This window comes from Diorhabda carinulata, chromosome 1 (assembly GCF_026250575.1).
Source record: "Diorhabda carinulata isolate Delta chromosome 1, icDioCari1.1, whole genome shotgun sequence".
NCBI classification, from domain to species: domain Eukaryota; kingdom Metazoa; phylum Arthropoda; class Insecta; order Coleoptera; family Chrysomelidae; genus Diorhabda; species Diorhabda carinulata.
This window is the reverse complement of record NC_079460.1, coordinates 3,033,090-3,049,062: the sequence shown is the minus strand read 5'-3', so window position 1 is coordinate 3,049,062 and position 15,973 is coordinate 3,033,090. Positions and strand designations below refer to the sequence as shown.

Genomic DNA, 15,973 nt, shown 5'->3' with positions numbered 1-15,973 from the left:
ATTTATTTTTAAAAATTTATTAAACTCAAAATTACAATATTTTTACAAAGTTGAATGAACAGAATTAATTTCACAAGCGATTAACTATAATTCATTGATTTACGAAGATATATTGAAAAATTCTTATCCTACTATAGAACCAAACAAAATTTCAATGTCAAAATATTTTATTACTCAACATATTCTCCTCTTAATTTGATACATTTATTACAGCGAACCTGCAACGTCTCTAGACCTTTCAAAAAAAATATTTCTTCTTGCTCTGCAAACCAGACCTCCACAGCTTTTATTACCTCCTCGTTGGAAGAAAATTTACGACCTTTTAAACTTTTTTTCAGTTGAGGAAAGAGATTATAGTCGGTCGGAGCCAAATCTGGTGAATAAGGGGGTGTTCTAGTAATTCAAACCCTAAATCACGAATTTTTTGCATGGCAACATGAGGTTTGTGTGCAGGGGCATTGTCCTGTAAAAACAAAACACCTTTGGACAGCTTTCCGCGTTTTGTCTCTTTAATTTTTTCCCGTAGAGTGGTCAGTAATGTCGAATAGTAATCTCCAGTTATTGTTCTACCCTTATCCAAAAAATCAACCATGATTACTCCATCCCAAAAAAATTGAAGCAAGAACTTTTCCAGCAGATTTTTGGACACGAAACTTCTTAGGTCTTGAAGAACCAGAGTGTCGCCATTCCATCGATTGTTGTTTTGTTTCTGGATCGTAGAAATGTACCCAAGTCTCATCCATAGTAACAATTCAGTTTAAGAAGCCTACATCGTTTTCAAATCGAGCACAGATCGAACGCGATGCTTCTACCTTTGCACGCTTTTGGTAAACATTCAAACATTTAGGGATCCATTTTGCAGCATTTTTTCTCATGTCCATATTGACGTGAACTATATGATGAACGCGTTCGTGTGAAATATTCAGTGCTTCAAATAATATCCGTTTTAGCCCGATTCGACGGTCTGATAAAATCATGTCATGAACTGCATCGATATTTTCGGAGACTGACACAGAAACTGGCCTCCTTCAAGATCGGTCATCATCTTCAATGGAAAATTTACCTCTTTTGGAGCTTGCAGTTCAATTTTTAACGGTCGCATACAAAGGACATTGATCACGAAGGGTGTTAAGCATATCTTCGTAAATCTGCTTACCTCTTAACCCTTTCCAATACAGGTACTTGATGATGGCTCGATATTCCAATTTTTCGATTTTGATAATTTCGACATCTTTTTTCTTTTAATTTATTGCGTAACTCTGGTTTACTTTTTTGACGTCAAACTTTACACTAACACTTCTAATAAGTTATTGTTCGTTGCTATGGTAACGCAATATTTTGTTTATGCATAGAACTGGTCTAGGCTAACTAGATATCAATACGTCCTCGTATTATTTACCACAATCTTATTTATAATAAAATAGATTTTTCTGCGTTCCTGGAATTTTTTTTCACGTAACTTGAGTGAAATTTTTCACTCGTAGGATTTGTCGAACCGTCCTACACGTGAAAAAAAGTATTACTTTACTCACTTGTTGCATAAATAACTATTTGTTCATCTCGTGTAAAAATTTTGGAGTTCACTATATAATATATCAATTTGAATGAAATCATTGCTCAATGTTAAGCATAACTGAATTAAATTTCGCAATTAAATAGAGAAACAATAAAAACCGTTAGTTCCAGTAGAACTAAATAATAATAGTAACAAAAAAAGTGATTAGACCAACAGCCATTTCAAAATTAGTGCATAGAACGTCGCATTAACACAATCCAAGTACCTACAAAATGCGGTCAGCTAGCAGCAATATCAGTTACATAATCTAACTGCAACTTAGTAACAGTACAGTGGCGTCAGATTTATTTTAATATCACATAATTTTTTTTAAATCAGTATTTTATAATATAATAAATCGGAAATGTATTGTAGACAACTTCCACAATCTTTTTGCCTACCCCATAATCCATCCGATAAATTTCAAAATAATACAAATTTCTTTATCATATCTTCAGGCGAAAATCTCGGAACGGTGTCTTACTAACCAAAAATAGTGTCCGCCATTTGGTGACTTTATACGAGGGCATGTTTATATTTTGTCGGTGAGTGCGACAAGTTAAAACTTGCGAGTACGGAATCATTTGTTCATCCATCTTCGAGCAATTCTTGTATATAATTATGTTATGCTCAAATACAAAAAACAGCCACAACGCGTTCTGTGCGACTTGCCTTTGCCAGAACGCGTTGTGGCTGTTCTGATATAGCCAGAACCCGAATGAGATTATTTTAGATTTAGAAGACGCCTGTTCACGTAATAAAATGCTGATTATTGATAATCATTTGGTAACTAAGTAGTACAGCACTCATTATTTGAATAAATGTTTAATGACAATGTATATCCATATGTCAATAGTTAATATAACTAACCTAACCTAAGCTAACTGCGTTAAACTTCAATGCAATTCAAAATGCCACAACAATTCCTCATGCAAGAAAAAGATAGATATGCAGCGAAGATTGATTTTAGTAATATACTGTTTTACATTAAAACTACTGTTAATAATTTATCTATTGACATATAAAAAAAATTGTCATTAAACATTTATTCAAATAATGAGTTTTGTTACCAAATGATTATTAATAAGCAGCATTTTATAACGTGAGCTGACGTCTTCTGAATCTAAAATAATTTCATTCGGGTTCTGGCTATATCATTTGACATTTTTGATATAACTTATGAACCTGCAACATTTCTCTTTTTTAAAATGCTTATGTAAAACTTATTTTATTATTTCTAAATAAAATATTAGGAATTATATCATAACATGTCCTACTTCAAATTCACATATTTGAAATATCTAGAAAAACGAATTTATGACGATTATTTGTCGAAATTGTTAGAAAAAAATGCCGAAATTATGCACCGAAATAATGCAAGCAAAGGGGGGTTACATCAATGATTCAAAAATATGTAACAATTTCTAAATTTCTTAGACCTTTTAATATATTAATATTTCCAAATGTTCTTGATTTTAGGTCTCTTTTTTTGAAAGATTGATAAAAAATTGTCGTTTCGACTAATTTTAAGTCTTTATCAAAATATATATTTAACGTCAATTTTTTATCAATCTTCCAAAAATGATTAACAAAAACTAATTTTAAAACAGGAGAGATCTAAAATCAAGAACAATTAGAAGCATTAACAAATACTAAATATATATCAGCGTTTTCGAAGTGGGATTGTGGCAAAATTAAATTAAACACCTAAGTGTACTAACTCTAATATATTTCCGAGCTTTCAAATACGTATGTATTCATCGTCTGGGAAATAATTAGTCAAGAATGCGGGGTTTGAAAATTGTTTTTTCTCTCAAAAAACATTAAATTCGTCGATTTCTAAAATCAATATTCAAATTGACGCTTGATTTTATCGTTAGTGTATGTGTTATTGATTTTTACAAGTTCAAGTTGGTCAAAAATTAAATTTTCTACACTTAATCAAGACAAAAAATTTTATCATTTAAAATAATTAATTTGATTGTATTATTGATGCTTTTTTATTAGACAATTTTCATGCTGAAAGTTGAAAATTCGACGATAATCTGTCACAAAATTAAAAATTTGTAGGAGAATATATATATGAATAAAATATGATTAACAAACTCTACTAAATCAAACTACTCATAAGAGCAATATAATGAAATTTTAGGATCTAATTCCTAAAGTAGACAATCCTTTATAGTCCTACTAAAAAAATTTTCTTCAACTTTAAATTCTATTGTGTGGTTGTGTCGTAACAATATTTTGAACTTTAAATGTAATGAGAAAAAATCCTCTTAAAAAAAACCTTAGTGCGCCTTTGTAATAATATCAGTGAGTTAAAAGGTGAAAGTAAAATAAAATCTAGCACGACTTTATCTTAATTTTACTAATAATTGGGGAGGATTGAGAAGTATTAGAATTGTAAATGTTGCAAGATGTTTAAGGTTAACAGTGACGGCGATTTCCAAACAAAGAAAAGAAAAAAATATCAGTCACTATTTTTATTAATAAATGGAATTTACGATGGTGTAATAATTTTTATATTAAAAAGTTGTGCCAATTGTAGAAAAAAACAGCTATATTTGTTTCTCTGTGCGATGATTGGTGAAACGAGATAATGCCATAGAGAAATATCATAATTATGTAATGGAAAATTGGTACGGAAAAAACGTCCCTACGTTACGGTGCCGACAATATTCATTTTCTCTCTCGTTCGAGAACTTTATCTATACTGCGCATGCTTGAGAACACGCAGAACCGAGCAGGAACCTCGGAAGGTGGATAAATCGTTATCATTCTGTCTTTCTTAGTCGGAACAGCTTCCACTTATAGAAACTGTTCATATAGAAGTATTACACATATATTAAAAGAAATATAATGATGGAAGGAAAACGATAAAAGAAATTAAAAGGAACGCTTGACAGATATATTCTTCTAATATTGGAAGACGAATTCTATCGAAGGAGCAGTCTACAATTACATGTCTATGAAAATGGCGATATTCTTAACTAAACTTCGTTATATATATGATCAAAATAACTACTTAAAAAAGAAGAATATTTAGTTTTATATTATAGGGTGTTGTAACAACTGACTTTTCCTCGTAAATATTATTCGATTTATAAACAGAAAAGTTGTACTTGTAAAACCACTTTGACACTACAAAATCCCTTAAATGTGAGTGATAATAATAAAAAATTTAAAATGTCAACATATAAGGACACAAAACAAAATCTCGAATGTAATAGTCAATTTTTTGAAATATAGTAACATATTGTAACTGTTTCATTATACCACTGGATGATATTTCGTAATCTTTTTTTAATTTATAATGATATCCAATCAACATCAAATAATTTATTAAAAGAAATATTGATCTGTCCTTGAATGAAAGACATTTCATATAAAAAACCAAATAGACAAATAATTCAAGCAGTTTAAAATAATTATAATTTTTTTAATGGCAGATTCTACAGCCTTGGCCTCCTTTGACAACTTGAAGATTTCGAAAGAACTAAGATACCTTAAAAATGAAATACATTGAATCGATGACTTCCATCCTTTGATAGAATATAATTTTATGTTATTAAATATACCATTAAAGTTGTTGAAACAAATGTAAATACATTTATTAAACATAATTTTTTAACCTGTTATGTGAAACTTTGGAATTATTTCTGTATTTCAATTCACTAAATATAATGTAATTTAACCAGTGGCGTACTTAGAAGAAATATTACGTCACAGAAATTTGAGTGTAGCTGATTTATTCATCTATTCATTGAGAGTAATGTAACCAAAAATAAAATTACTAATTAAAATAAAAATTTACCTGAATATGAAGATGTGGATGTTTCTAATAATTTAAATGTGAAAGGTATATGAACCTTCATCATATTCATTTGAGGTATTCTAGGTGGTACTTGATGTATGGGTGTAGGAAATACAAAGTCTTCTCCATGCACTCGTAGTACCATCATGTTCCTGAAAATTTTTCATGTTTTTTATGTATATGACAAAAAGTTTATTCTTATAAATTGTATTTATGTGACTTCTATTTATCAATTGTTTTCAAGAAAAAATAATTAGAAACTGCTCATAATAGTAATTTTTATATATGAACAATTTTTAAAATTAGTATTCTATTATAATATTTCTCTCGATTTTGAAACAAAACTTTTGCCATTCTGCCAGAATAGACTGTGAACATAAAATTCATCATCAAACATTTTACTATGTAAATCAAAAATCAGGTTAAAACAAGAAAAAAAATTCTCAAATCATAAATTCACACTTTTAAAAGCAAAAATTATTTGGTAAATAATTGGTTTATCTCTTTTGACACATAAATAAACTTCAAAAAATGATAATCTCTATCAAAATATTTTGATAAAGGCCAAAATAAAGAAATTAGATGAATATTTAAAATATATATATATAAAATATTGGGTGAGAAGTTCTTGGTGAATAGCCTTTTAGGACACAAATAGTCGTTTTGTTATAACAAAAATTTTTGAATTGCACTGGAACTGCAGGAATTTAAAATGCTGGAATATTCTATCCAAAATTCACACTTTTTAGTTAAAATGAAAATACTTTTATATTTAAACTGGTTACTTTATTTAAAGTCATGTGAGTGTAAATAGGAATGAGATTAAATACAGATAAATTTAAATTTCGAAAAAAAAACTGCGAATTAGTTCTCAACAAACGTTAATGCATAATGGAAATTTTAACTCTTTAACGGAAATATGTATAGTAAATGAAAATAATTTAGTAAAGAATCAAATATAAAGTGTTATGGAGCTAGAAAATGTAGCATGAAGAAAAACGGACCAAAAATAAATTATCACATGATTGTTTTCGTATGTACAGTAGCTTATTTTTATACAGTTTTTTTAAATTCAAAATTACCTGGTTATGAATAAAAACATTGCACAAAAACATAACAGCACTGCGAGCACCGAAATAATGTTCGACAATTCAGCTGCCGACACAAGTAATGTAGTCATTGTCTTTGTCACCATTTACAATAATCACTAAACATTTCGCGTTACTAATCCTGCATACACAATGTAAACTGTTTACAAGAAATGAAGTATTGTTTGCTCGTACATTCCCTCTTTTAATATTTTGATTTGGCATTGACTACAGTCAATTTGTGACATTGAAGTCCTTGAAGTGATCTCTTCTTTTTTTTGTAATACGTAAATTGTCACTTGTCAGTCACTTACCTGCCACAGTAGTTTCTCTATAATCAATTGTAGTTCTAATGAACCCTATTACATATTATTTAAATAAAATCCAATGAGTTGATTTTCATTGCTAATATTAAAATATATAATTTTACTTCTAACGTGGTTTATATTCTGTGCAGGATGCTTTTCAAGTACTATAAGAGCTAGTTCAACAGCTTATTTAATAATGTTATATGTACCCACTTATCTTTCAAAATTTAAGGAACAGCAAAATATTATGGGGCGATTGATTATGTACAAATTAAAAATAACTGAATATCTTTGGGCACGTTGACTTAATTAAACCATACAATAAGTAATGTTCAAAGTAGTTCTCAAAGATATACCTAAAAAGAACTATATTTGAAATGGAGAGATATTAGAGGTTTTTAGATAATACTGTATTGCTTGCTTCTTCATTCCATTAATTGTGAGGAATACACATCTTCAAAATGAGGACTATGTCAAATTTATTTATTTAATAGTTGATTATTATTGCTAGGGCTGAATGATTGTGTAATTATACTTTTTTTGAATACAAGTCATTACGACGAATAAAAGAAATCAGCAAGTTTTTAAGTATATTAATCTTTATTCCAGTTGCTGGAAGTAATGTTCTCAAATTTTCTCCTTTGTACGTAATTAATCAATATCACTCATATGCAGAACTCTCTGGATATTTTATCCAGCACTATTTCAACATAAAACAGAAAATTTTTATCATTCTTTAACTTTCTCAATCGTATTTGGCAGGATTATCATGGAATTCTAGAACTGCTTACGTTAATTCTTATTTTTGTGTTTTATATTATTTACACTTCATCTAAATGTACCATTGTTCATTTTTACTTTACAACTTTAATTGTTCAATTCTTAACTTTTATGTATGTCTTTCCAATCTTTTAATTGGCCCTGGGGCATGGGTGGTGTAAATAAATAAATGAAATAGTTAATTTTGCCTAGGGCATATTTGGTGTAGCACCATATTTAAAACTTTCATATTAATTTCCTTAAAAAGTTGTCTTTAATCCGTATAATTTGTGTGCATAATTTCTGCTTCAGAACTTTGTTTTTTAATGTGTGTATATGTGTTGTGATTCAAGATCTCTTGTGTCCCCTTGCCGTGGCACTCTGAATACATCTGATCTATTAATCCCACTCCTTTTAAAAAATTCAGGATTTGAGATGGCTCTAGCTGCTCTAGATCTTGATTAAACACTCACAGGTGTGATGCTCTTATACATTGCGATAGAATGAGGATAGAGGTTTTGTTCTATAGATAACAGAATCTACATATTGGATTCTCTGCTAAATTTAGCGTCTTCAGGTGTCCATTGTAATGGCAATGTCCCCAAAAGGCTCTGGTTATTTTCTTAAATTGTCCTAACTTGGATTCATACCTTCAATATATCTTTGTTATGTTTCCATGAGTATCTTCGACTGTCTCAGCCCCTTTAAATTTCTGCAGTGGCTGGTTAACTTTGATTATTAGAGATTCAACCAAAGTGAGTGATGTTATTCATAAAATAGAAATGTTGAAATGGAGCTGTGCTAGTTGCACCTCGTTAGAAGGAGCTAAAACAGATGGGACCTCCAACTATAAGATAAGAGTGGACCAGAATGTTACTGTATGTATGAAATTGTAAAGTTTACAGAAACATGAAGAAGGATTGTAAAAAATTTTCATTATATAAGAGAATTGTTCAAACCAAATTTATTAATTTCTTTGTAACAAATACATAACAAATGAACAGTTTTTGTACACAGTACATTAATCTACAAAATATTGAATTTTGTAATTGAAAAATAAATTAACTGGAAATTTCTCACTTGCCACGAGAAGCTTTAATTATATTAGAATTCTAAATCCATCGTATGATATAAAATCTACTTCCTTTTCTTCGGAAAATATTGCTGCATCAATTTTTGATTGTGGTCTGTCATTTTTTTTCAACCAGTTTTTCCTAAAGGTGAAAAAAATATATACACAAAATATTCAACATAACATTAGAGTAGAGTTGAACTCGTACTTAAATCTCTGATTAAGACACAGTTGAAATTTCTGGACCCACTACACCAACACTCACTACTACACTGCCTAACGCGCGTTTCGATAACCAAATTATCATCTTCAGAGGCTGAAATTAAACACAGTACCTGAAGATGATAACTTGATTATAGAATCGTCTGTCAGATAATGTAAGTGTTGGTGTAATAGTAGTGTAAATAGTGTATTAAGTACACTGATTATGGAATAAGCGAAAACAATCTTGTCAAGTAAATAATATCCAAAATATTACTTATCAATAAGTGGTTTTTGAATTATAGTTTACCCTGTATCACATTATAAACATCCTATACTGCTATAAAAAAATTCAATAGAAATATTAGTGAAAAGTGTTAGTTATTCAATTAATATAAGTTATACTAACATTGATTCTACATCGGAAACACGTCCTTCAACCACCCCTTTAAGGGTATTACGGTCGCTGTTCATACACCAGCCTTTTAGATGTAAAGAATAAGCAACTTGCGCCGTATACTATAAAATAAATGAGTATATAAATGCATTAAATTAGTAATGAGAAAGTTTATGTTACCTTTTTGAAATAGGGTCCTGAAAAACAAATTTTATTAGTTTTTAAATATTAATTTTCAATTATTAATTACATTCTTACCTTGAACTTTACCAAAAACTTCAAAATCTACGGACATTAGTTTTTTTCTAGACATTTTTCTCGTGGGCTCCATCGCACTTTGCATTTGAAAAAAAAATATGAAGTATAATAAACAACAATAATCATTCAATTTCCATAGCTATATGTGATGATATCCATTTGAATTAATATGGTCTCTTTTGAACAGACATACATCCATCTAGTAAGAATTTATATCTAATTCTTCTCTTTTATTTTGCAGCACATATCACATGACTAATTAGAAGAAATATCTTATTTCTAATAGGACGTAACCCACAAATTTTTAAAAATCGCGCTATGTATGTTACTCTCCATATTGTTTTTTCTACTTATCCAATATAAGGTATCTTGAATCAAGTTCAAAATAGATAATATTTATATATTACAATATATTGTATGAGACTCAATTCATATGTAAGTTCTAATAAATCACATCCCACAAATAATAGTGTTCAGTGTGATCTTGCGTATATCATACTTTGATAAAATGAAATTAGCATTGTGTAAACTCCGGAAAGATCATTATGATTTATTTTGCGCTTATAAAATGAAACAGATAGAAGGAAAGATATACGAAAATTATAGTAATGCTAAGAACGTAGCAAAAGAAGAACAAGCGAATTAAGGAAGAAAAAGCTGCCCTAGGTCAAATTTAGTGTTTTGTTACGTATGTACAAGGGGTGAGATTGTGTCCTCCATGCTATGAAACGAAATTACAAGTACATAATTTCATTGTATATAATTTAAAAAATAAATAAAAAAAGGAAAATTGAATTATAAACTCTGAATAAGAATTTATTATCCTAATAGTCTAATAGTAAACTTAATATCAAAATTCATAAATAAATAAGTTATAATGCAAATTAAAAGCAAAATAATATGAAAATGTGAAATTATGTGAAATATAACTTATTAATTTAGCAAATTATTATAAAAGTTTTCAAACTGAACGAATATTATAAACATAAGTAATAGAAGTAATAAAAACGTACAGTACAAAATTATGAAAACAAAACATGTGTTTCTGTTTTTGCAAAAAATAGTTGAAATACCGCATTTTAAAATATTTTTCCTCATTTCTAATGGCAAGAAAATATTTAAATTAATAGAGAAATAATTAAACCCCCTTGGTATCCACTTTCTTGGGTAGGTTTATACAAAATTAATTTTTTAAAACGTTTTAATAAATTTTTTTGTTCTATTATGTGCAATTTTCCCCCAAATCCATTATCAAATTTCAATCAGTAAAAAGCTGGGTTTACACTATATATAGAGCTTTAATTTCTTATAACTTTTATATTTTTAAATCTCTTAGATTTTAGGTCTCATGTTATAAAATTAGTGTTTTTTTAAATTATTTCATAACAGAGGAGACCTAAAATCAAGAAGATTTAAAAATATAAAAATATCACATTAGCTGCTTTCACCGTAGCTACTGTGATATTTTCAACAAAGACAATAGGCTTAAATTTGCTATATAGCCGAACTATATAGCAGATCTCCAGTGTCACTTTTTGAACAGAGCTATATAGCTGTGCTACACGTAGCTCCGCTACATAGTGGAAACCTTGTTTTAAGGTTTAGAATATTCCATTCCATTTAATAAGCCTATTAATGTTTTGTTTGAGCTATCGAGCTATCTATTGTTATTGCTTAATATTTATTTCGAGCAGGCAAAAAAATATTTTGTCATAGTTTATAGTCAAATATTTTTTATTAAACTAGACTATCCTCATATAAACTGATCTTTTTAAAACAAATTAGCTTTAATTGTATTTCCACGAGGCAGATATATTTTCTAGACATTCAAAGTCTTTTGTATGTCAGCCGCTACTATACCTTTAACTGCAATGACAAAAGCATTCATTTCTTTCAAATTTTTTTGATTATGTTATGGTCTACTGTCTTTGGGTTTCTGAAATCTACCATTTTCAAGTGTATCTTCACTTTTAGTATGTTAACAACAGATTTCATAAGCAATTGAAGGTACAATTTTCTAGTCTATTAACTACTTTAGAAATATAGACTTGGAACTAGAAAGTTTAAAGCTGATGTTAATAAATGTATGAAAAAAACCCTCTATCAGTATATATTGGATCAAAATATTACTCTATGATAATTTGGTGCTTTGAATTTGTAAAGCCATTATCAAATCGAGGGTTATTTATCTAGGAAATGATTTAACTCAGTCATCCCTGCATATTTCTGGTAACAAATCATTACCTGTATCTGATTTCAAGACACTATTCTATCTACTCCTCAATTTCTAAAAAAAAAGAGAAATTTAAAAAAGAAAATACGCTTACTATTGAAACCACTTGCGACACTAACACTCTCATTACTGGCTTGAAATTTTTGTTCTTCCTATTCAAAAACTAGTTTTTCTATAGTAAATCAATAATTCTTTCTTTTTTTGTTTTCCTTCAATAATTAATTATTCTTATTTATCTATATTCTTTCATATTCAAAACATGAATTGGCTGAAAGTTTTTGTAAACTGTGGTAGTATCAAGTTTTTTCAAAGTTTTAAAACAGCAAAATAGTTCACATATTATCAGTTTGGTCTATAAAATTGTGAAATAGTGACTAACTAACATGTCCTTTTTATTTATACATAATGAGAATGTTATGATAAGGGAAATTTTATAGTATTGTCAGCTTCTTCTATATGGGGTCCTTGAAAATGAGTGCTATAATTTGTGAAATACTCACATCCATATTAATCCAATTTATTTTTCACAAATATAATCACTGCACTTAAATTTTATATTATTTGCAAACAATAAAACATCTAACTAATAACAAAGGATCAAAATTTATTAAAACATTATAAATACACAATATGTTACAAGAATTTATCCTTTAATGTACACTTTTGGTCTATCAAAAACTTTAATTGCTTCCTCTGTATCCCTCAATTCATCTTCCAATTGAATTCTCCTTTTCCTAATTCTCAAGGTATCACAGGTTATAGACAAACTATTTAAACTGAAAATTAATTTTTCATAGTTTTGTTGTAATGTTTTTAGAGTTTCAACTCTTTCTTCTTCAGATAATAGCACATGTCCAGGTGGACAGTTCGGTTCAAAAGGAATTCCTGTTGGTTCATCTTTGAAATCGTTTTTAATGACATGGAATCCTCCTCCAAGACTCTCTGCATCCTTAACCTCTTCTTGACTATCTTGTTGTTCTTGTGGTTTAATGACACTTTCTTCAGTTTGCAGTTCTACATCACCACAGCTACCTCCAAGACTGGTGTCAGTTTGCACTGACTTAGTGGAACATTGTGGTTTATTCAAATTTGGGATAGTATTCTTCCTAGTTTTGTAATTCTTCAATTTAGACTGATTCTGGACTTTGTTTATTGCTTGTAGAGTTTTTTCTACTGGTTTCTTACTAATTTGGACGAGTTCATGATCTTTTTGGTTTGCTGCATCTGTTTTAAAACTTGCCTTTCTAAGTTCCACTGAAGACAGTGTTTCTCTTGGTTTTTTGTTGACATTTCGATCTAGAGAAGTCTTAGTTTTTTCTTTTGATCTCTGTGCTACATGCAATATTTCTTGTAATTGTTTGATAGACTTGATGTTTTCTTTTATGAAATTTTTTTTCGTCGTTTTGACGGGTTCGTCAAATAGACCGCACAAAGTTTTTAACGGCATTTTAAATTATTTGCTTAACTCATGTACATTTGCAATTTCACATACAAAATAAACCAGTATATAAGTCACAATTTTTCTTCTTCTCTTTTAAATTTTTGTAAAAGTGAACTGTCAGTAACATTTGCTAAGTGCCTATACTCCTACTAGGGGTACATTCCAATAAGCACTCACGACCACGATCTTTCCTGTTCCACTTACAATTAGTCCAGAGCGTTATAATCGTAAATCCAAGTGGAATGGATTACGAGTGTTGAGATAAATATTAAGGAAGGGAAAAACAGAACAAATAAAACAAAAGCTTTAAGAGGTTATGTTATGATTTATAAGTTATTGAATTTTTTAGTGGAGGGTTTAACTGATTCACTTTAAAATAAAATCAAAATATCTTCTGCGACCATAGTAAAATATTTGATGGTGCGCCACAAAAATGCTTCAAAAGTACTTATAATATCCAATACTGCATCAAATAATGAGATATATTCCATGGTTACAATTTGCGTTGTTTCAGTTTTGAAAATTCCGCTAATTCTTTCAACGCTCACTTCGACCCACCTCTTGACGAGGGTCGTCGTTAATGTTACTTGTGACATTTTAGCCACGACCACTATCGTAGTCTCTATGTAGATCACCCAAAAGACTATTCCAGGTATGGAGAACCATCTCTGTGCTACAGAAAGTGTCCATCGAATTCTTTACGTTAGGGAGGCGTTACTATCGCATGAGTGTAAATTTTAAATAAAGCGCTAGAAATTTAAGAATAAGGACAGAGAAAGAAAGAAGTGATAATTGACACTTTCTATCTTACAAATTCACAATAATTAATTAACATTCTGCGTTATCTCACGGTAGTTTTTCTAGGTTATATTTACAAAATTATTTTGTACTAAGTGAATAGTTTAGATTTTGTATACCAATATTTAATTAACGTTTCTAGTCATTTGAAATATAAAATTTTCTAACACTGCATACTTCACTCTATCTAAAATAACTAAGTTCATATGATATCTCGTCCGACAGGAGTGCCATTCTGGTCAAACTTTGAATTATAATTTATCGTTTACAAGCGGACAGTTTTTAAGCTAAGCTCCCTTATGAGATGGTTCCTCTTACCTCTACCCACCATAATTTCAGGCTCTGTGAACGCTTAGTGGAATGCACCCTAGAGCTGAGTATTGTGCTTGCTCTTTTCTTATTATAACGCATTAAAAAAAGAAGAATATAATACTAATTCAAATAGATTATCAAAGATATACATGGAAAATGTTGAATAATAGTTGTTTATTGTCTTTCAAGTATCATTTTCATATTTGAAATTCGAAAACCACGGGAATTATGTCTTCCGAAAAATTAATTTCTCTAGAGTTTGAAATATTCGGCAAAGTTCAAGGTAAGTAGTGTAATTAATTTGGGTAGAATATTTAAAAACTAATAAAATTTATTTTTCAGGAGTATATTTCCGGAAGGTAATATAAACTTTATAATTATTGATTTGATAACTAAATTAACTTGTTTCGTAGTATACTGAAAGAGCTGCCAATCGTCTAGACGTGAAGGGCTGGTGTACGAACACAGACCAAAATACTGTGAAGGGAATGATCCAAGGAAACAGTTCCAATATAGAATCAATGTTAGTGCAACTTTGTTTATTTAAAAAATTAAAACTTGACCTTTATTAATATTTATCCTTATGTTTCTGCTCATTATTTTTTTTCTTTCGTGATCCTTTAATCAATGATTCAAGTGCAAGCTCTATTTTTGCAGATATTGAATATATTATAAAACTCACTTTTAGGAAAAACTGGTTGGAGAAAACTGGAAGCCCAAGATCAAAAATCGAAAAAGCGGTTTTTTGCAACGAAAAGGAAATAGAACATCTTACATATGATTCATTCAAAATCGTGAGATAAATTGAAACTTCTGGTGTCAACTGTTAGTGAGAAATTTTCAGTTAATTTATTTTTTGATTACAAAATTCAGTATTTTCTATATTAATGTACCATTTGTACAAATTCTTTATTTATTATGTATCCATTACATAGAAATTAATAAATTTAAATTTATTTTTGAAAGTTTTTTCATTTAATTACAAATCGTATTGAGGAAGTTTAAAGATAGGAAGAATTGATTGAAATTTTGAAAAATATCATAAATCATAAAATCTACTTTTTGATATCACATTTTCGGTTTAGGACAGTCAATGTTTCAATGCTGGCAAGATTAATTTAGTAATTTGATATTCACTGGGTGCTAAATAAGCTCAGAAACGACCAAAGTTTCTCGATAGTAATTTCGATTATTGAAAATAGAAATCATTTAGAAACGAATTTCCGTTTTTTCATGTTATAGCAGAGGTTCGCAACCCTTTTCCCTCTATACCCTCATACAAAATATAAGTTTCGGTAGACTCCCTACTGCTACGTTTTTAGAATATTTCCAAAATATCTCTAAAAACATGAAGATCAGATCAAATAATGTAAATTTTCATGTTGTACTTTATAGCAGAGGTTCGCAACCCTTTTCCCTCATAGATCACATTCAAAATATAAGTTTCAGTAGACTCCCTACTGCTATGTTTCTAGAATATTTCCAAAATATCTCTAAGAATGTGAAGAACAGATCAAATGATGTAAATTTATACAAAATCCTGTCAAGTCAACCTTGGCAGAATCACTTCATTTCATCTTCGATTTTTTTCATTGAATATTGATTTGTTTCTTACATAAATATTTTTACAATAAAACATTGAAATTCCGTCCATTTGTTAGCCCTACTTGCAGTTGAGAGGGTTCTTCTATGCCCAGGGTCTGAAGCGAGCTCGAATTGAGCACCATACAACAA

The 15,973-nt window shown here is 29.3% G+C and overlaps 5 protein-coding genes across 7 annotated transcripts in view; 2 read left to right on the top strand and 3 right to left on the bottom strand.

Annotated features, from left to right (window-relative positions):
- Window positions 1-6,716, bottom strand: part of LOC130896724 (cell growth regulator with RING finger domain protein 1-like) — a 40,250-nt gene extending 33,534 nt beyond the window's left edge. The window contains exons 1-2 of the mRNA XM_057805006.1: window positions 6,455-6,716; window positions 5,373-5,524 (exon numbers count right to left, since the gene is read on the bottom strand). Of these exons, the coding sequence (XP_057660989.1) occupies window positions 5,373-5,524; window positions 6,455-6,567 (265 nt within the window). The 5' untranslated portion in view covers window positions 6,568-6,716. The remainder of the gene's footprint in view (window positions 1-5,372; window positions 5,525-6,454) is intronic.
- LOC130896783 (uncharacterized protein C14orf119) overlaps window positions 1-15,973 on the top strand; it is a 374,082-nt gene that overhangs the window by 273,026 nt on the left and 85,083 nt on the right. The gene's annotated exons all lie outside the window — the stretch shown is intronic.
- LOC130896800 (acylphosphatase-1-like) lies at window positions 8,469-11,798 on the bottom strand. Of its 3 annotated transcripts, none has more exons than XM_057805126.1 (5): window positions 11,783-11,798; window positions 9,456-9,532; window positions 9,378-9,394; window positions 9,210-9,319; window positions 8,469-8,741 (listed from the first exon to the last, which is right to left on the bottom strand). In XM_057805126.1, exons 2-5 carry the CDS (start codon window positions 9,526-9,528, stop codon window positions 8,627-8,629), a joined length of 315 nt encoding a protein of 104 aa, XP_057661109.1. In that variant the 5' UTR covers window positions 9,529-9,532; window positions 11,783-11,798; the 3' UTR covers window positions 8,469-8,626. The 3 variants fall into 3 exon arrangements, with proteins under 3 accessions (XP_057661109.1, XP_057661118.1, XP_057661102.1); XM_057805135.1 differs by lacking the exon at window positions 11,783-11,798 and adding an exon at window positions 11,700-11,728; XM_057805119.1 differs by lacking the exon at window positions 11,783-11,798 and having other exon boundaries at window positions 9,456-9,613.
- LOC130896765 (enkurin domain-containing protein 1-like) lies at window positions 12,273-13,223 on the bottom strand. The gene has a single exon (XM_057805077.1). The coding sequence runs from the start codon at window positions 13,133-13,135 to the stop codon at window positions 12,332-12,334; it is 804 nt and encodes a 267-aa protein (XP_057661060.1). The 5' UTR covers window positions 13,136-13,223; the 3' UTR covers window positions 12,273-12,331.
- Window positions 14,347-15,204, top strand: LOC130896824 (acylphosphatase-1-like). The gene is made up of 4 exons (XM_057805161.1): window positions 14,347-14,522; window positions 14,582-14,598; window positions 14,653-14,762; window positions 14,928-15,204. The coding sequence occupies exons 1-4, from the start codon at window positions 14,468-14,470 to the stop codon at window positions 15,040-15,042; spliced, it is 297 nt and encodes a 98-aa protein (XP_057661144.1). The 5' UTR covers window positions 14,347-14,467; the 3' UTR covers window positions 15,043-15,204.